We start from the raw sequence: 22,593 nt of genomic DNA, 5'->3' as shown, positions 1-22,593 counted from the left end.
TTTTTTTATTACTGGGCTCGCTAACCCTGAACTGCAGTTTCTTGACATGATAAATATCGTTAATACCTAAGTTTAGTTAAAGATAAAGTACAATTTGTGTGAACTGAAAGGTAAGCAGTGGTAGCAGTGGGGTGTATATGGTAGTATGCCATACCGCTACTTCTCATACTGCCTTCATTGTAAAATAATAAAATTCCATTCACTTGTTTACATTCCCATTACATTTTTCATACCGTCACTTCTAAATTTCCACTTCGACCACTGAGCTTAATATTCATAAATATGTCCCTGTGAGATACCCGGAAAACTGCAGGACACTTTGTGTGACAGGAAATAATAATACTGTGGAGTGATTCAGCAAGGAAGCAGGGTTACAGAGAGAGGGCTGAGGAGCCTTGTGAAAAAAGTAAATAGAGGAATGATAGAGTGACTGAGGAGCAGCAGTGAACTAAGGTGGTGAGACACAGTGAAAAAGAAATCTGAGACAGACATTAAAAAAATGTGAGAGAGGTGGCATTATAAAGAGAAATTTGCTAAATAGAAAGAGATAACAGAAGAGGATGAGACCGTGAAATACATTTACCTGTTTGCAAGTGACAGTTACTCTGACAGGATAACAGAGCAAATAATTTTATATAGTTATCAGAATATAAGTTTACAAGCATTTTCTAGGTGTTTAGTCATTTAATCATCGCATGCAATTAATTAAGCACATTTAATAGAAGTTTGAACTCAATATTCACTGTCTTTCAGTGTTTTGGCAACAGTTTATAGAAATTGCACAGCGGATTTAAACAGTTCTGCATATAGCTTATCTGATAAAACAATTTCTCTTTCCCTTTCTATATGAACAATCAGTTGTCCTTGTGAAAATGAACGTAGCTAGGCAATACGGATGCCAACTATGAGATGGAGAATGTCTCTGAGGTGACAGTTGGTTACAGTTAAAATGGAGGTTCTGTGTGACTGTGAGATAAGAGTCTCTGTCACTGGACACACATCACACTTCTCTAGTGATTAAATATAACTTTCAGCAAAATGTTCAGCACATTTCTTCATATAAATAATAGAAGATAGATCTAGCCCTAACAAAGGTGTAAAGCATAGGATGAAATTATTATGTCAAATTCAGCAAAAATCACCAAGTAAGTTAAGCAATGTAAGATCAAGCTTATATATTATGAATATAAAGGTAGTACTGCTGGTGGTAGGAATCACCAAATGGTAATATCAATTGCAGTAAATATGACCTAATAATGGCTAAGTAATGTTTCATTGTTCCTATGTATTGTACATGTAGCTGTGGTATTGTATGTAGTACAATTGACCCAAAAGTGACCTTGTATATAGAGCAACTAGCGCTACCACTGCTGGTATCTGTGCACTAATAAGTAACAAGTCTGTGCATATAGAATGGGTAAGTGGTCAGAACAAAAACAAAAACCTCTGCTCTGTTTTATTTAATTTATACTATGATTTTTGTTTACACATATTTTAATGATCATCATCAGCTATTCATATAGCGCCACCAATTCCCCAGCGCTGTACAGAGAACTCACATCCGTCCCTGCCCCATTGGAGCTTACAGTCTAAATTTCCTAACATACACACACAGAGAGAGAGAGAAAGATAGACTGGGGTCAATTTGATAGCAGTCAATTAAGCTACCAGTATGTTTTTGGAGTGTGGGAGGAAACCGGAGCACCCTGAGGAAACCCACGCAAACACGGGGAGAACATACAAACTCCACACAGATAAGGCCATGGTTGGGAATTAAGCTCATGCACCCAGTGCTGTGAGGCAGAAGTGCTAACCACTAAGCCGTGCTGCCCGTAATGATGTACACGGGTGGGCTAAGCCGTGGGCTGGAGGGCATATACTCCCCAGGCTGGACAATTAAATTGTATTTTGGGCTGGTGGTCCAGTGGTAATGCGATACAGACAGCCTGTGCAGTCCCTGCATGGGCTGTCACATTGCATAGTGCTCACTGCAGCCACATTATTCATACATAGAATATTGTACTGTAGCGTGCAATACAATATTCTGGGAATGAATTACACAGCCACAGCGAGTACTATGCGATGCGACAGCCATGCACGGACCTTACAGGCTGTCGTTTCTCTTGTAAGGTAGTGGCTAGATCCTGGTCAGAGTGTGACATCACCAGGTTATGTGGCTGCAGCAGTCACACGGTACACCTTGCAGGAGCTACTGCTGGAAGTCTTTATGTTCCTGGGTAGCTGGAAGTAACTGATGGAGAGTAAGGTAAGAAGAAGGGGTAATGTGATGGGGAGCGGGCATGTGTGATTAAAACTGCTTGGCAGAGGGGGGCATGTGTGATTTAAATTGCTGGACAGAGAAGGGCATGTGTGTTTAAAGCATGTGGGTAGCGGAGGCATGTGAAGTAAAACGTGGGCAGACGGAACATGTGTGAGTAAAACTTGGGCAGAGGGGGGCACAGTAATGAAGGGTCACAGTGCGACAAGGGGTGACAGTGCAATAAGGGGCACAGTGTGATGAAGGGGACAGCATAGTGATGATAGCTACAGTGCGTTGATGCTGACTACCCCGACAACACTTACCCTGACGTAAAGACAGCGAACGGCTCCTTCCGATCAGGCTCCTTCCCGACTGATATGACCAACGACTGGAAGGCATTGTGCCGATTGAAGACACGGGCGACAGATGATAACCCTTGTGGTGGAGGGAGAAGCAGTGTGATGAAGGGGGAGCAGTGTGATGAAGGGGACAGCAGTGTGATGAAAGGAGAACAGTGTGCTGATAGGACAGACATACCTGTTATTTGTTGCACTCATTGTTGTGATCTTATAGCTCTATGATACACCCACATACATACACATATATATATATATATATATATATATATATATATATATATATATATATATATATATATACATATACATATACGAATTACTGGCGCTATATAAATAAATAGATGGTAATAAAATATGTGTGTGTGTATGTGTATATATATATATATATATATATATATATATATATATATATATATATATATATAATGTGTATATATATTTATAATCAGTCAGGTATGTAAAAAGAGGTGCTGTAGTGAGAAGATATAAAAAGTAAAATGTAATGTAAAGTGAGGTTTGTTTTTTGTTGCTTTATTTATTTACATTATTTAAGATTTATCATTTATAATAATAAAGTATTGCTGGGTTAAGCAACACTAAAATAGCCTCTTTTTTATATTGATGAATATATATTGTATCAAGAACCTTTAAAGATGGGCCACTACTTATGAGCCAGTGCTTTGTGCATGTTCCTTGAGCTAAAGTCTGCCAGCCAGCCCTTAGATGCACAGTAAAAGTCTGCTACATTGTTGTGGTTGGTTGCCATCAAGTTCAGCAGCGAATTAGGGACCACTAAGCTTCTGGGAACTCTGAATGACTGCTGCAGTTAATTGAAGAAAAAGCATTAGGGGTGCAACCAGTGACAGAAATGGTAAACAGAAAAAAAGTAGCAAGAGGGACACATTTACATTCTGGGCCCCAATTCAAGTGCACTGCCAGTCACTGTCAGTAGTTCTGGCATTTGCAGTGTTATTTGTATTCTGTTCTACGGATAGGTGTAATGAAACCATGGAATGCTATATATGACACTGCTAATAGAATACACTGTAGTAGAAAAGGAACTGGTAACTATATACCAGTGAAACTAATCTCAGTATTAGAGTAGGTCATAGCATATCTGCCTGAAACAAATTACTTTTAAGTCTAACAATTTTCCCAAGGCAGACTAAATTTACTGAAGGATGAATATATCAACAGATATAATTGATTTTTTTTTACTATGTCACCAAAGTTTTAGAAAAGGGTGAATATGTGGAGATTTTAGAAAATTGTAAAATACTTATCGACAGAGAGCTAATAAGAAGATCCTTTCCACGCATAAGGAAAATGAACCAAGTCTATATCTGGTCATAAGGCAATTGTGTTAAGAGACAACATCACCATGCAGTTTAATTCCACAATAACTGCACACACATACCATTGTGGTAATCATCCTTCGCTTGATTATATTTTTGTTTGGCAGATATGATTGTCTCTTTTTACACACCAGACACTTTACAATGTTGGAAAACTTTGATCAAACAAATTAGCACATGTTTGACTAGCATAAGCGATATGTTCACTGAAGATATTATTTAATGTTAATCTAGCAAAAGAGAAGCCCCATTGCCTATTAAGAGCACTGACTGGATGGGCACGGCAGCTATTCCATCAGATCTCTTGACACAGAATGTGTCAGAATACTAAAATGTATCATTCTTCAAGCACAGTTGGACAGCCTGTTACAGGGGTGACGGGATGAAGGTATTTTGTAAATGTTGTACAGTTGAGCCCTTGTCATACTGCTAGCTGAAAATGAGGGGAGGTTAAAATTAAAGCCTTACTGGCTGGTCATATTTCATAAATTAACCTAAGTACGTTAGTACATAGTACTTGTCCCTGAAAACAAAGAGAATGCACGAATAGAGAGTGCAATACTAAGGGAATTAATGTACCACTGAATGAGCACTGTGTACCTGCCTTCATGAAATGCGGTATTAATGGGACTTTTTGCTGTGTTTTGACTTATTTTTTACCAATCCTTGCCCTTGGATGTATTCGACCATCTTAAATTTGGTCTGAAAATAGTTAAGGGTCATATTCTAGTGGACAATGTCTCTGTTTCTGATCAGGCATATTTGTTTACCAGTGAAAGGTTGAAGACTGGCAGAAGTGCAGGATTGCACAATAGTGATGCTACCAAAGTGTGGTTTCAAAGAGTGGGGTGAGTAGTGAACATTTGGGGTTTTCTGTCCCAAAAGGAAATAGAATGCAAGAGAGAGCAACCCAAAAATACCTACTGCTGGTTCCCCAAGAAAAGTTGCCTGTGTGTAGATGGCTATCATTTGGGCTACTTCCGAAGCATAGAAGTATTTAGCAATAATGGGCACAACCCAACATGGATATATATTGTGGATTGATTGATCTAAGGGCTCTTTTTTCTTTTTTTTACCCCAAACAAAGGACAGAATTTAGATCTGGCCTATCAAAGATAGACCACGGGGCAAAAAGTTAAACAGGCAGACAATTTTGTGTATAGAATCTGAAAGATAAATTGTTTTCATTGTCAAATGGACTGCATTTTTGTACAACACCGCAGAGAGCATCAGAGCTATGTAAATATAAATATATATATATATATATATATATATATATATATATATATATATATATATATATATACATACAGCCCTGTAAAATTGTCTTTTGATACACATGACACTAGGGCCGCGGTTCCCAAAGTGTGCACAGTGGCTCCCAGGGGTGCCGTGGCCAGGAAGAGGAAAAAAACCGAAAACTTACCAAATCGGCCATGCCCGGGACCCAGCCTCCTCCTCCCTCCTCACTGAATGTCGGGCGTGACGTCATCATGCCCGACATTCTGTGACAAGCGGCAGGAGAGAGGATGCTGAGTCCCCGGCACCACTAAAATGGTAAGAAAACAGAAGAAAAGACTGAAGAAATATAAGAAAGAAGGTCAAGTATGATAAGTAAAGAAACGGAGGGGAAGGTGAAAGGAAACAGCAATAGAGGGGCAAAAGAATAAAGGAGGGGGCAGAGTGACGATGCAGAGGGGGCAGAGTGAGTGGATGCAGAGGGGCAGAGTGAGTGGATGCAGAGGGACAGAGTGTGTGTGGATGAAGGGGGCACAGTGTGAGTTAGCTGTAAATTATTCTTTGACAGAAATGTAATTGAATTTTTTTTTATAAAAATATTCTTTTCCCTTGGATTTATGTGTTTCATTCAACTAAATAAGTATTTATATCCTGACCTAAATACTTATTACGTTTTTTTGACTACTTATAAAACTGGACTGTTCGGTAATTCTTTTAGAGGGGTGCCATGAAAAAATTATGGAGACTAAGGGTGCCGTGAACTGCAAAAGTTTGGGAACCACTGCACTAGGGGCAGGGCCGGATTAACCATAGGGCTAACTGGGCTACAGCCCAGGGGCCTATGACATCCAGGGGGCCCTTGAAAGTGCTCAGCAGCAGTATTGATCGGTCAGGGGCGGGGGCACCCCCGGCACGATCAGTGCTGCTGAGCACTTTCACTGCGGTCCTTCTCTGGCGCGCTGTAGTCTCCTTACCGAGGATATCTCGTGAGTCTCACTTTCACGAGACCTCCTCAGTAAAGGGCGTACAGCGCGCCGGGGAAGGAAGTAAGTAGCAGGGGGGGGGGGGGCGTTCAGCTCGGATCACGGGGGGGGCCCTCACGGGGGAATGGAGGCCCCCTTAGCCCAGGGGCCTCCATTCCCTTAATCCGGCACTGACTAGAGGGTGTTTGGCTGACACTTAAGCTGGGTACACGCTACAGAAATTTTGACCAACTTTTTATGCCGAGCGATTTTACATGCGATCGGACTGCATACACACTAGCCTTGTTTAGGACGATAAAGGGAAGATGTCCCTTTAGCGACTTTTTACAGCCATGTTGTCGTGAGCAATGACTGTAATTTCGTACTCACTGTTGTGAATCGGTCGGAAGTTTATACACACCACACAGCGGAAACGAGATTGGACCGAAAATATTAAACGGTATGACCAACCAAATGAAGCGATAATCGTCCATTTGGGCAGACTTTCGACCATCGTGTCACTGCACACACTGACCCGACTTTTGAACGAGCGGTCGTATGTCGGCTGTTTGAGCCGATTATTGGACGAAAACAGTGTAGTGTGTACCCAGCTTTACTAGGTATCATCCCCAATTATTTTGGTGACTTCTATGTTTACCAAACATGTTTTGTGTGAGACAATGCAGGGACAACTCACAATTTAAATAATGAGGGCACCATTTAAAAAGTACTCCAGCATAATGATTAACTGCAAGACCTTTAGTCAACAGAACCTGTGAATGGAGTTTGGATTATGACCTTTACTACATCTAGATAAACATTGTTCTCCAGTCTAAATCTTCCTTTACTTTGTTTGAGTCTCTCCCCAGTGAACATTGGTCACCAGTTCCTTGTACATTAACATAAGCTGCTTTAGCTGGGGGGAACGGAACAATGATATCATTAACATTATTTTTTTTTCTTTATATATTTTCCACATCTTCTGCTTCCATTAGAGGTAAGCATATATTTTGTCACTATTTTTGCAGGTTAAAGTGTAAGAAGTTTACAGACATTGTTTTACTTATGTTGTGCACCTTAGATAGTAAATGCTGACTGAGTGTAGCAAATAGTAAGCTCTCTTAAGCTGTGTAATGTGTTTCATTCTATATTTACATGGGCTATACATAACTTAAAATAGTTTAGTGTGATATTGTATAGCATTCCTGTGTGTGATGCATGTAGAAATGTAGAAAGCAGCTTCGATGTTGTTTTTCTAGGTTGTTGTTACCTTTTTGGTATCATGTGATATTGTATTATGTAATCAAATCTTCTGCTTACTCCATTTATTTCATACATACCGAACTGTTGGTTTAAAATCATTGTACATTGTTGCCAACAGGATTCAAAATATTTTTACAACCAATTTTATATGTACTGACTAATAAGCGGTTCAGAAACTGCAAATATTGAGATTTAAATCATACTCAACCACAAATCATTCTGTTTGATCAGTTACTGGTGTCAATAACATGCTAATTTTACTGAGCACTATAATTTGGCTATAAGACAAAGGGCTAGATTTACTAAACTGTGGGTTTGGACAAGTGGAGATGTTGACAAGTGGAGATGTAGCAACCAATCAGATTCTAGCTTTCATTTTATTTAGTGCATTCTACAAAATGACAGCTAGAATCTGATTGGTTACTATAGGCAACATCTCCATTTTTTTCAAACCCACAGTTTAGTAAATATACCCCAAAGACTTTAGTTATTTTTTACTGACTGTAATTTTAGCATCTTTAATGTGTAAATAGATACAAATAAAATAAAATCATTAGGGAATTGTTATAAACATAAAGGTGAAGGATATGCACAATAGAGTACATTACCTTGTCGTCTTGACATGTTGGCCCCCATAGGTTCGTTAAAGAGTTCAACATAACTCAACTTTGTTTTTTGTATTTGAAAAGCTAATGCGCATAAATAAAAGGACACGTACAAATATAATCACAATATGTGCAAGCTTACTGATTTCAAAATGTATTTAAAGGCAACAGTGCTGGTATCGTTTGAACTATGGTATAAGACACTGTTGACAACTCTAAAAGAAAGGTATACAATGAGGATTCTGTGATTTAAACCCTTATCTTAAATTACAAATGTAAGGTGTTATTATCCATAGATAGGAACAGGTATATAGGGCTGCCATGGATTTATGTACTAATTATTCTTTAAGTTTGCCCCAGAGAATTAGGGCATAATACTACTGCTACTAACGCTAGTCCTATTGGTGTTTTTAGTATGATGTATGTGGCATATAATATATAATGCAACTTAAATATTAATACACTTCTTGTAAGCTAGGAGCCACAGATTTCCCAGCCTGCAGCCTACCAGTTAGACAATCCTGAACTCAATTATTGGTAAACCCAATATACCTGATAAAAATGTTATTAAAGACTTCAATGTGATAATCATCAGGTTACCATACAAAATAAAGTGTACTTCAATATGATTATGCAGTAGATACTATCAATTTTAAATTGATAATAAACAGTCTAGTGGGTATATTTACTAAACTGCGGGTTTGAAAAAGTGAAGATGTTGCCTGTAGCAATCAATCAGATTCTAGTTATCATTTATTAAGTACATTTTGCAAAATGACAGCTAGAATCTGATTGGTTGCTATAGGCATTATCTCCACTTTTTCAAACTTGCAGTTTTTTAGCTATACCCCTAGATTTGTAACAGATGTCATTTTTACTTTGGCTCATTTTGGACATGTTGGCAGTATGAAGTAACTAAAGAGTGCAAAGTTATTTGTATATTACTCAGTATCAAGTATTTCATACTATTTTATTGCTCCTCTTTATTGATTAAATCCACTTACTCCAAAGGTTAGTGCCCCTGCTCAGATAACTATAGTTCCAGATAAATAAGAGGTATGCGTGCAATACAAATTTTAAGATATGCATAAAAAGTCTTATTGCCATCACCCCAGACATCTGTCTTTTTATATTTATTCATTATTATATTTTTTTATTTTATTTATTAAGTTTTTAATATGTATTTATTTATTTAGTGTCAGCCTATTCTACAGCACTTTGCAAACACAAAACTAAAACAAAACTGGGTATAGACAGACAAAGAGATAAGAATCTATAGGAGCATAAAACATCTCATTCCAAAACAATGCTCATTAATATGGAGTTGGTCCCCCCTTTGCTACTATAGCACATTCAGGCTTTAGAGTTTAGAACATGACTCCAGAGAATCACATCCATTTAGCCATAAGAGCATTAGTGAGGTTGGACACTGTTATTGCGAGGAATAAGACCTGGCTCGCAGTTTGTATACCAATTCATCCCAAAGTTTTTTGAGGTTGAGGTCAGGGCTCTGTGCAGGTTAGTCAAGTTCTTCTAAAGCTCAAGAAAGCATTTTTTTGATGGACATCGCTTTGCGCATGGGAACATTATCATGCTGGAACAGGAAAGGGTCTTTCTCAAACTCTTGGCACAAAGTTGGAAGTGTACAATTCTCCAGAATGTCATTGAATGCTGTACTATTGAGATTACACTTCACTGGAACTAAGGGCCCAGGCCAAACTATGAAAAACAGCCCCAGATAATTATTCTTCCTCCACAGTTGGCAGTATGTGTTCATCTAGGAAGCATTCTCATGGCATCTTCCAAACCCAGATTCCTCCGTCAGACTGCCAGATGGTGAAGCGTAATTTGTCACTCCAGAGAACGCTTCCACTACTCTAGTATTCCAATGGTTATATGCTTAACAGCACTTCAGTCAACCTTTGGCATTGTAAATGGTGATCTGATGATTTGGTGCAGCTACTCGCCCATGGAAATCCAAGCCATGAAGCTCCTGAAAAACTGTTTTTGTGTTACCAGAGGCAGTTTGTAACTTGGTAATGAGTTGCAACATGACAGACAATTTTTATGCGAGTCAGCACTCGGCGGTCACATTCTGTGAGCTTGGTGTAGCCTACTGCTTCGTAGCTGAACTGTTGTTGCTACTAGATTTTTCCATTTCACAATAACCGCACTTAGAGTTGACTGGGACAGCTCTAGCAGGTCAGTACTTTAACAAACTAACTTCTTGGAAAGCTGGTATGCTATGATAATGCCACTTTGAAAGTCACTGAGCTCTTCACTATGACCCATTCTACTGCTAATATTTGACTATAGAGATTGCATGGCTGTATGCTTTATTGTATGTACCTGTTAGCAATGGCTGAAATGGCCAAACACACTAATTAGAAGTCCACATACTTTTGGCCATGTAGTGTACATGAGGTTAAATGTGACATATTGCATATTGGAATATCCAGATTGCAATGGGGAGGATTTATGATCCAGTTACACAGTGAAGTTGGCTTGGGAGATCAGAGGGTTGAGTATAGAAGAAGAATAAATGTAAGTTTTGAGAGAACTATGTGGAATGGTGGTAATTGAGTTGGATGGTCAAGGAAAGTTATTATGGTGGTTTAGAAATTTGCTAAGTTTTCATAAAGAGGTGAGTTTTTTTCAGGGAATGCTTCAAATTTGAAGGCTAGTAAAATGTCTACGAGTAAAAAGTTGTATGAGTAAGGGTACAAGGTACAGCCTGATAAAAGTCCTGTATCAGGGAATGGGAGCAGGTAATGTGTGTGGAGATAGAGGCAAGAGAGGTCGATATTTTGATACAAGTGTAGAGATGCTGGTGTAGTTTTGCTAATGGCTTTGAATGCTAGAAAAAATATTTGTATTGGATTCTAAAAAATACAAGCAACCAATGTAGGGACAGACAGAGAGAAGCAGCAGTAGAAGAACATCTTGTAAGGAAAATTATTCTCGCTGCTGTATTTAAAATTGATTGATAGGGTGAAAGTCTGGTTAAGAGAAGACAAGTGAGAGGACAATTGCAAAAGTGAATGTGAGATAATCAATGCTCGAATTAGAGGTTTTTACGATGACTTGTGTGAGATATGTGCTTATTATGGAAACGTTTCTTAGATGTATGTAACATGATTTGAATATATAGAAAACAGATTTGTAGTAAAGAACAAAGGAGATTTTTAAGTAAAGAATGACACCTAGTCCACACACTTGTGGTTAGGGTTTTTTCTTGTGTTGTCTACAGAAATAGAGATATCAGGCAAGTAATAGGAATATTATTAGCTCAGCTTGTGAAAGATTGAGTTTGAGATGGAAAGAGGGCATCAAATGGTGAGAGATAGATAGATAAATTTGGGTGAATGCAAAGAAATTTTATTGAAACCCCCCCAAAAATGCGTTTTTGTTTCCAAAGAGGAGTGATATAGATAGAAAAAAGCAGATGACCTAGCCTTGTGGTACTCCAACTGAATAGTCATCAAAACCACCCTTATATGCCTGCAAGCACATACTACTGGCGTCTGTCAAGCCTTGTAGGGTAAAACATAATTCCTGCCATAGTTATCCTTTTAAAAAAAAGTGGTTACTGGAGATGCTATAGAATGAGTTACTATAATGCCAGACCATGTGTCTCTGGAAATATTATTTGTAACTATTCTCACAAAAGGAATATCTGAGAAATAATTTGACATAAAAGACAGATTGGTAATGTACAGACAGTACATCTGCCACATCACTCTGCAAATCCCTACACCTGCTCTCCATATCCTTCAAAATATGATTCAAGTTATTCATCCTCACCTACAAAGCCCTTATCAACACCACCCCTTATTTTTAAATGCAATTGGAGTGGCCAGGCAGCATCCTCTGTTTGGTTCATAGCTGCCAGCATGCTCTATACAGCTGCACAGTCACTGGTTATGACAGGCTTCTGTCATACCTAGTAGATGGCTGCCAACAGCTAATTTTGTGCATGGCCCTGGTCATTGTCTAGAATGTAAGTTCTCATGAGCAGGGTCCACTCTACCCTATGTCTCATGTTCGTCCACCTCATACTTCCCCGATTTCATGTCTTATGCTGAGATTTTTTGCTGTTTGTTTACTGCCACACATGGAATTTGTACCTCTATCCATGCTAGCTGTAATTGCTAGCTCATATTTATCCATTTTTGTGATATAATGCTTATTTGTATTCATTATTATTATTATTATTATTCACCAGTCAGAGTAGAGGGGCCTCAACAAACTGATTGGTGAATGGCTGGAACCCTCCACCAATCAGAGTACAAGAAGCGGTCAGATGCCTCTTCAATACAGTAATTACAATAATTTAATTGGGTCCCTCACAGAGATTTAGGGTAATTAGTTGTAGCACTACAAAGCTTATGGTGGGAGGGAAGTGTAAAATTATAAAAATTAATGGGGCTCATGTTATTTTATTTAATGGTTAATGGTCTAAGTAATTAAGCTATAGAGAATTACTTAATACAAAATAAAAAAATAAAATAAAATCGTGCTTGGCCTTTGACTTATTTTATGCCTTGATATTTTTTTGTTTGAAAGGCAGAATAAAGGAGGGGGAAGGGAAAATGATGTCTATCCTGAACCTCATCTCATTAATTTGTCCATTTCATCTGTGCAACTTTCTAGTTTAAAAAAGTATGTAACAGAAATTTGTTATCTTGCCATAACCTGTGAGTTGCTGCTCATTGAATCATTTTATTACACAGGCCTGCTCTTGTAGCTTAATAGTACAAATGTTTTGATGAGGGGGGTTTCTATGATTAGCTAACCAATTAGCACACATGTAGTGTATTCTTAAATCAGCCTAAACTATATCTTAGCATACACTCTGCGTGGAGACGTATGTAGGGTCAGACACAGGGCCGGATTTACCACTAGGCAACCTAGGCAATTGCCTAGGGCCCAGCGGTCCCCAGAGGGCCCTCCCAGGGCCGGCGATGAGACCACCCTTTAAAAATGGGCCACTACTTATGAGACAGTGCTATATGCTTACCCCCCCCCCGGGCTAAAGTCTGCCAGACAGCCCCTAAATAGGAGTATATGCTTTGCTAAAAAACTATAGAGCTATGGATTTTTTCAGGGAGGGGGCCCCAAACCAGTATCTTGCGTAAGGCCCCATGATGTCTAAATCCGGCTCTGGTCAGACATGTGTTTTCTGCACAGTTAAACAACACAGTTGGACAAACATTGGACAACATCCAGGGCCTGATTGGGACTGGCATTTAAAGCACACAGGCCCACCTCTGGTCCAGATAATAATAATATTACAGTACTTTTTGCAAAGGTCATTGTTATATGGTGTCCCGTGAGATACAAATGTATTACACGCAGCTTGACTCTCTATTTGCAGGATGGGGCTTACCAGTATCAGATAATGGTATGTACAGGAAAGGCAAGAGAAATTTGGGGCCCGGGTACAGTGAACTTTTGGGGCCCCCCTTCAGAGATGAGCAGCAAATAAACTGTGTGCCGCCGCTACGTGGCATTGCCAAAAAGGGCGTGACCACATTGTGCTGGGGGTGTGGTCAACATGGGGCATTGATACATATATTGTAATAAAACATTACATTTATCACGCCCTTTCAGTCACATTATGACACCCCCCAGCCCACTGTACTTATCTATGCTTCTGGTGCTGCTGACATCCATCAGGGTGGGAACTTTCTGTAGAATGAGCAGGGAAGCTTTTTGTCTCACGAGATTACAAAATCTTCTGATACTTAGGACTCCTCGACTTGCTCTGTAGGCTGTGTCCTGTCCAAGGACCGGGAGCAGCTATCAGCTCCTTTCCCCTAACCAGAGCTGGATTAAAGCTTGGGGGGGCCAGGGAATTTAAGACAGCAGGGCCCCTATTATGTAACATGGTTATCATTTTAGACAAATACACAGGCAATACTGTGTGCACTACTGTTAGATGCACACAGCTCTGCCTTCACAAGCAGTACATTGTGAAGTGGGAAATACCTCCCAACTGTCCTTGTAGTTGGACCAAATCCTGACTAAGCGAGGCAGTCACCCAAATTCAGGACTGCCACACCAGATTCAGGACAGTTGGTAGACTGTCCTGCTCTCTCATACCTGTCTTGTCACTTTCACTACTTGGGGCTGCTGGTGTATTTAGCTCAGTTCCTGCTTGTCTTGATCCTGGAATGTTGGATGCCCTATTTTGAAAAAAAAATGGGTACATAAGATTTAAAAAACTCCAACCAGCCCAGGTGTTAAATCAGTAGCACTCACGTTTTATAATTAGGCCTCCCTCCTTTCCCAGCAATAATAATTTTCACACCAAGAAAGACTAAGGTCAATTTAATAGCAGTCAATTAATCTACTAGTATGTTTTTGGAGTATGGGAGGAAACCTACGCAAACATGGGGAGTACATACAAACTCCACACAGATAAAGCCATGGTCAGGAATCGAACTCATGACGCCAGTGCTGTGAGGCAGAAGTGCTAACCACTAAGCCACCATGCTGCATCGAACCAGTCATCTAGCCATCATAATTTGGTCCTTGTCAAAGTCGCTCAGATCTTTATGCTTGTCCATTTTTTTGTTGCTTCCAACATATCAATTTCAAGAACTGACTGTTCACTTGCTGCCTAATATATCCCATCCCTTGACAGGTGCCATTGTAACCAGATAATCAATGATATTCACCTTACTGGTCAGCGGTTTTGCTATTCTATACCCTGTTACATAGTTTTGCCTGTTGCCTGACAAAAATGAGAGCTTCAAAGGGTAGGACAGTGCAATAAATCCCTTTCACCCTTTCATAAATAAGACGCCTATATCCGCTACCAGACATGTATGTAATAACAGCAGTTTAAGGAGATACATACTATAAACTGTATTTAACAGACCATTCCATCTTTATACAATGATTGTTTAGTCAATTAGCAACACCCCAAGGTTATCTACTAGAAGCATGAACCTTGCTTATGTAGTTTAAAATATGTGTCTTCCAATACAGTACTTATAACAGTTTCTTGGCTGATTGTGGAGACACTATAGGGCACATTTATCAATATTCACATAAAGTGAAAAGTAGTTTTCAATCCTTATCGCAATTATAAGGATTGAACTATTTCTCACATTTATGTACAGCCCTGCACAGAAACAGCAGTTCCGAAAAACTGCTGTTTCAGTGATAAAAAAAATCATACTTACCCCTCTCTTCGGAAGCGCTGTCTCCGGGTCTTCTCTTCACTCTTCAATTGTGCATGTCCAGTTCCAAGAACTGGACATGCGCAATTGACAAGAAGATCCCCACTCTGTCTCTGCAACGATAGTTGCAGAGAGAGCGCGCTGAGTGACAGGGAGGGATCATGTGATCCCTCCACACATGCGCTGTACCGCTCTGCTCTTCGGAGCAGAGCTGATAGAATTAGATTTCTTCAATTCCGATGATGTACGCCAGCTTCATGTTGAATGGTGACTGCTCCCAAAAACGAAGAGGAATGCAAAGCAGCAGATATCCATGATATCTGCTGCGATGCACCCTTAATAAATTTGCGGAGGACAGGAGGACACCTTAATGACCCGTTAAAAGCACTATCGTGCTTTATTAAATATGCCCCTATGTCTACTATACCTACCACTTCAGCAAGGCAATGCTGCACCTTATTGGCCCTGTCTTAAGTTGTTAACCCACTGCTTCTATTTTTAAACCCTGTGGCATTTGGTGAATGATGATCATGATGTCAGGGGGGTAGAGCTGGCTGGACACAATAATGCCTGACTAATTGTGAAATCATGATCTGCATTATAATGCAGATTGATATGATGCCTACTATGACACAGTTCTACACACATGCACTATATTAACATCACACACACACACACTATATTAACATAACACACAAACACACACTTATCTTGTTACATCCGCACGCGTACAGTCTGCTTAACTTCGCGATCCAGCCGTCCGCATGCCCGCCCGTGCAGCAGCACATCCCTGTGTGCTGCTCGGCGGACAGAGATTTAGTGACGTGCGGCCGATGCAAGTAATCACATGGGATGGTACCTGTCACATGGTGTGCATCCCATGTGATTATTTGCATCATCCGCATGTCACTGAATCAGATCGGCCCATCAGGCCATTGGCCCTTCTGGCATTTGCCAGAAGAGCCAGATGGCTAGTCCGGCCCTGACAACATCTGAAGACATCCAGAAATGAGCTACATCTGCTGCGGCCTAACTCTGCATTACTTCTCTAACTACACTGACCATTGCAAATATGCATGTCTTTAAATTTCCTCAACTTTGTGGCTTTTTACTCTTGATTGACAAAGTTTAGCAAATTTTTTTCTTACTCTCCCTTCATGGCATTATCTTTAGGACTATATCATCCTTCACCCTTCCTCCAACACAAACGTTTGTCCACATTGCACCTTCACTACTCCACTCACCTCTAGTTAACACAGATGAACTTTTCTCCTATTTATTATCTCTAACTGGTACAGCCTCCTCCCGTCACCAGAAAATAAAAGGCCACACATTTTACAAACCTCTTACCTATCTTTCTTTCTCTCTGCTTCTATTAGCTGGTAATATACAGGGCCGTCTCTTCCATTGGGCACAAGGGGCAGGTGCCCGGGGGCCCTGCGAGCCATGGGGCCTATCAGAGGCAGCGCTAGAAAAAAAATCCTGCAAAAAAAAAAAGAAGAAAATACTTACCTTGCAGTCAGTTGGCGATCCGGCTCCCTCCCTGGTCTCCACCTCCATGCGGCACTTGCAGTGCATGTCGGGCGTGACGTCATCACACCCACCCGACATCCATTGCGGAGCGCAGCACGGAGGAGTCCCCAGCTGCCTGCTGATGAAAGTTGTTTTTTCGCGCAGCAGTGACATGGAAGAAGAGTGAAGAGGATCGCATCAGAGAATAAGGTAAGTTAAGGTTTTGTTTTTTTAAAATTATTTCAAGGGACGCTGACGGCTGACCAGTATGTGTGTGTGTGTAAAAAAAAGTGATATATATATATATATATATATATTTATAATAGATATACATATGCGCTCAATATCAGACTGCGTGACACACTCACAGCAGCGGGGGAACCAAGGAATCCCTCTTTGTAGATACAGTAAATATAAATATGTTCCAACTGCGCTCGCGAAGTGTTAATAGAAAAAAGGGGTGAATATTGTAGCAGAATAAATTAGACACATCACATACAATGGCTTGATATGACAAACTAAAGGTGGTGTACCAATGCATACCGTGGAATAAACTAAATGATAGTTTGAATGTAAAAAAAAAACAATAGTCCTTGGCTCAATGAGTCCACAAAAAACACACAAAGTCTCTGAAAAACACTTGCAGGATTTGAAATTGCCGTCAATGGGGTATGAACCAATTAGGGATCAATCCAGAAATCCACACATGTCCACGTATGTCAGGATAAACCTCAAAAAGAAGAAGGGAAAGAAAGGAAAAAAGGGGGGGGAAGGAAAGGGAGGGAAAGGAGACAAAGAAGGAAAGGAAGATGATATCAGCTGATAATACGTGCTATAGTTGGTACACAATAATGTTGCAGTAAAAAATGTAATCCGTAAGACTGAACAAAACGTATGGGACCAAGAGGGAATAACTAAAAAGCAGTTTAATAAGACCCAATGCTGGCCATAATAATAAACTACAATGAAAACATGCACGGCATAAACACGCTAACTAAAATACGAATTGATAAAAATGGAGTGATGACCAGAGTGTGCACCACCGAACTCACGCTAGTGTTGGTAAACGGCGTGGAAGCGTTGCTGGATGAAGGAGAATCAAGGTCCAATGATCTCCTTCAGAGTGGAACTCCAGAACAGGCAGGCTGGTTGCAACAGTCGGATCGTGTGTGCCGGAGTCCGCGGGTGCGATGCGTTCCACAGTGGAGCGCAGAGTCACTTCCTGTCTACGGATACCGGAATGGGTCAAAAAGGTGTCCCATATATATATATATAACTTCTTTTTTTTTACGTATATATATATATATATATATATATATATATATATATATATATATATATAGGGACTCCGGTGCACTGCTTTGCCCGGGGGCCCATAATGTTGTTAAGAGGGTCCTGGTGATATATCACCTAGTATAAGTCTCCCACACTCCTCACACACACACATAGTGTATATCAGAACACTACTGCAATACAGCAAACCTCAAACACCTGTGTCCCCTCTTCCAAAATCCTTTAAATGTGCTCTTTGGAATGCACACTCTGTTTGTAACAAACTTACACAACCTCTTTCTCTCAAACAACCTCAACCATCTTGCAATAACAGAAACATGGCTTACACAATGAGTCACAGTCTCACCTCCAGTCCTTTCACATGGTGGCCTCCATATCACTCACACCCCCAGACCTGGAGGCAAACAAGGAGGTGGGGTTGGATTACGTCTTTCTCCCCACAGTGCACATTCACAGTTCTACCAAATGTCCCATCACTCACGTTCAATCCACCTTCCAAAGCTGCTTCAAAACTAGTCTTTCTAACCTCCTCCCTCAACCTCTCCTAGTGGGTTGAATCATCTATTCATCAGGATGGCCATTGCCTTGATCTTGTTTTCCATAGTCTGTGCTAAGTTTCGGATTTCCTTTTTTTCACCTCTCTCCAACACCTTCTCTCCACACTCTCTACATTCTCCTCGCCTGAGATGGCAGTACCTAATTTTCACCAAACCCTAGCAACAGCCCTTGATCAAGTGGCTCCAGCGACTCTTCATACTATACGTCGACTTCGATGTCAGCCTTCATTATTATCATCATCATCATCATTTATTTACATACAGCCTTGGCATACTAAGGTAACATAAAATATTCAAAAACTTGACAGTAAAGCAGAATGTCACTGGCATAAATCTCGTACCCCTAGTGATTTCTTAATATATACTTCTATCTACCACTCTTATAGATACTTAGGACACTGCAAAACAAACATACTTCCAAATCCTCATCTATACTTCGTACTCTATCTTCTGTTTTCTTGATCCTCGTCCCTCAAAAATTAGTAGATCCCTGTCTCCTGTGCTCATTCCACCTTTAACTAAAATCTGTAATGTATAGCTTTCTACTGGTATCTTCCCGTCATTATACAAGCATGCATTGATTATTTCTATTCTGAAAAAACAAAATTCTGACCCAAACTCTCTCAAATTACAGTCCCATCTCTCAGCTCCCATGCCCATCCAAGCTTCTAGAGAGACTTGCCTACACTCGTCTCATATGCTTCCTTTACGCAAACAACCTATTGGATCCTCTTCAGTCTGGATTTCTTTATCAACGCTCCACAGAGATTGCATTGACTAAGGATGTCAATGGTTTGATTACTGCTTAAACTAAAGGTCATTACTCTTTTCTAATTCTCCTGGATCTCTCTGCTGAATTTGACACTGTTGACCTCTCTCTTCTCATACAGATACTACAATACCTAGGTCTCTAAGGCACTGTCCTATCCTGGTTCTCATCCTAACATTCTATAATCACTCTTTCTGTGTTAATTTCTCTGAATCCACCGTTTCCTTTATCACTTGGAGTACCAAAAGGCTCAGTAATAGGTACTCTGCTGTTCTCTATCTATACAACTTCTCTTGGAAAGCTTATAAGCTCCTTTGGATTTCAGTATCATCTCTATGCAGATGATACCCAAATTTATCTATCCTCTCCTGATCTCTCAGTTTCTATGTCATCCCGTGTTACTGACTGTCTTTCTGCCATTTCATCTTGAATGTCCTCTCGCTAATTCAAATGCAATCTTTCTAAAACAGTGTTAACAATATTCCCACCCACCAACAGAAGCATATCTGACATTTCTATTTCTGTTAAGAACGTGACCTTAAACCCCACTCCTCAAGCTTGCTGTCTAGGTGTGATCCTTGACTCAGAACTATCCTTTGTTCCACACGTAGACTCTATATCTAAATCATGTTACATACATCTAAAAAACATTTCCAGAATACGCACATATCTTACACAAGACTCTGCAAAAACTTTAATTCATGCAATCATTATCTCCCGCATTGACTATTGCAATTCCCTCCTTACTGGCCTTCCCCTAAACAGACTCAAATTTCTATGAATCACTTTATCTGTGTCTACACTGGTTGCCTGTTTTTTTACCGAATCCAATATAAAATACTTTTACTAACCTACAAGGTCATCATCAAAGCTGCACAAACATACATCTTCTCACTTGATTCAAAATATCTCCCAACTCGATACCTCAGCTTCACAAGATCTGCATCTCTCATCCACTCTCACTACATCCTCCCATTTCCAGTTACAGGACTTGTTTCGAGCTGTACAAACTTTATGGAATTCCCTTATTTCCAATAAGACTTTCCTCTAGTCTTCAGACATTCAAGAATTCTCTGAAAACCCACCTTCACCTCCTAACTTCAGGGAAGCTTCTAATATTCCTCAACCACCCTCTAGGTTACCATATTACCACTGTTACACAATTCACACAAAGACAACAACCCTATGACAAACAATGCTGTGTTACTGGATCACATAGCATACTAATACCTTTTGTTTGTTTTTACCTTTGCAATCTGACAGGACTGAAATGCAATATGTAGACTTAACCTCATGTATCCAACTACCATTATCCCATAGATTATAAGCTTGCGAGCGGAGCCTTCTCACCTTTTTGTCTATTTTACCCAGTTTGAAGATGATAATATGTCTACTGTTTAACATACAGTGGGGGTACCACCACAACAGTTTAATTATGTCTAGGTACTTACCTTGATTAAAAATAAATTGTGTAAGATACATACCATAAAATCCCCTGGTGCACAAATCAGTTCATACAATTGATAAACTAAAATAAATACTAGTATGAATGCCCTTGCTACATATAGAGTGACTCCCCACATGTAGCAATATAGCCACCTTTGAATGTCTCCTAAGACTTGGAATTAGAGATGCTCGGACTCGGGTGAGCCAAGTACCGAGCTGAGCCGGCTCGGTACTTTCACGCGCCCTCTAAAGTGAAAACGAATGAAAATGTAATTGTTCCACCGTCGAATCTCGCGAGTGTTGGATTTTATAAGCACTGCCTTCCACAGAGATCACACTGAAAAAGGAGTGGTTCCAGTGTTGTTACCAGTCTACAGTCTATTTGCCATTGCTCCATTGCTAATTGTCATTGCTGAAGTAGAAATAAAGGGCTGTCAGTGTTCTTCAAAATCTGCAGTCACATTGTACTGTGTTGTTATAGCTCACACAGAAACAGGAGAGGTCTCAGTGTTGTTGCCAGTCTACAGTCTATTTGCCATTGCTCCATTGCTAATTGTCATTTCTGAAATAGAAATAATAGGGCTGTCAGTGTTCTTTAAAATCTGCAGTCAGATTGTACTGTGCCATAGCTCACACAGAAACAGGAGAGGTGCCAGTGTTCTTGACATTGCTCCATTGCAATTTGTCATTGCTGAAAAAGAAATAATAGGTCTGCCAGTGTTTTTAAAAGTATCCAGTCACATTCTACTGTGCCATAGCTCACCCAGAAATAGGAGAGGTGTCAGTATGAAGTCCTGAAACAGAAATTCAAATAATAGGGCTGGCAATGTTTTTAAAAGTCTGCAGTGACATTCTATTGTGCCATAGCTCATACAGAAACAGGAGGGGTGGCAGTGTGCTTGTCACTCTCCAGTCTTCAGTCACATTGTTCTTGTCACTCTCCAGTCTCAGTCATGATTATACTAATCCCTCTAAAACTTATGTTCAAGTGCATAGTGTTTCTAAGTCAGGGAAAGAAAATTGTAAAAAAACAAAGTTTTGTACCTTTTTAAAGAAAAAAACACATCTCTAATTAAGGTGAAAGTTTACTGTAGAAAGACATAAAAATGCTAACATGCCATTCTACACAAAGTATTAGCAAGCATACCAGCATCAGCTAGCTCCCTTCTCTCAGCTAGATCCTAGCACCTGCAATCTTCACTGTCATCATCCTCACCCTCATCAGTGTGTACATCATCCTCACACAATACTAATTCATCCCCTCTGGAATCTACCATTATAGAAGTCTCTGTACTTTGATGTAATTGTTGGTAATGGATTGTTTAACAGTCAATTGTTGTAAACTACTAGCAGTCTCTTCTTGGTCTACTTCTGGGTTGAAGATCCACCCCCAGCAGCAGAGCTGTCACGATTCTAGGACAATTGTTTTACACCAGACCAAATGTCAAAATGTTGTGCTGCCTCATCTGTATCTTGGGAAAGCTACGTTTTTTCCTAGCAACAGTTGCCAAAGAAACTGAGGAAGGATAAGTCATCATGTCATGTACCACTTGAGCTGTCAGCTTGTTGACCAGGAGCTCACTGCATCTCTTGAGATCTGGGTCAGCTGGAAAGAAAGAGAAGACATAGCTCTTAAACCTAGGATCAAGCACAGTTGACAAAATGTAGTAATCCGATTTCAAGATGTTGATATCTCTCAGATCCTGGCTAAGCGAATAAAATACTTGATCTACAAGTCCTACATAGTTAGCAGAATTGCTTAGTTTCATCTCCTCCTTCAATT

The 22,593-nt window shown here is 40.0% G+C and overlaps 1 protein-coding gene across 2 annotated transcripts in view; it reads left to right on the top strand.

Moving 5' to 3' along the window:
* MTTP (microsomal triglyceride transfer protein) overlaps positions 1 to 22,593 on the top strand; it is a 125,087-nt gene that overhangs the window by 28,532 nt on the left and 73,962 nt on the right. Inside the window, exon 1 of one of the 2 annotated variants that reach the window (XM_075201255.1) lies at positions 7,037 to 7,172. The exons of the other annotated variant lie outside the window; for it this stretch is intronic. Coding sequence (XP_075057356.1) covers positions 7,109 to 7,172 — 64 coding nt within the window. The 5' untranslated portion in view covers positions 7,037 to 7,108. Of the gene's footprint in view, positions 1 to 7,036; positions 7,173 to 22,593 lie in introns of those variants that run through there. 2 annotated transcript variants of the gene reach the window in all.

The sequence above is a fragment of the Mixophyes fleayi genome, chromosome 1, assembly GCF_038048845.1.
Source record: "Mixophyes fleayi isolate aMixFle1 chromosome 1, aMixFle1.hap1, whole genome shotgun sequence".
NCBI classification, from domain to species: domain Eukaryota; kingdom Metazoa; phylum Chordata; class Amphibia; order Anura; family Limnodynastidae; genus Mixophyes; species Mixophyes fleayi.
The sequence above is the reverse complement of the archived record's forward strand: the minus strand, read 5'-3'. Positions and strand labels throughout refer to the sequence as shown.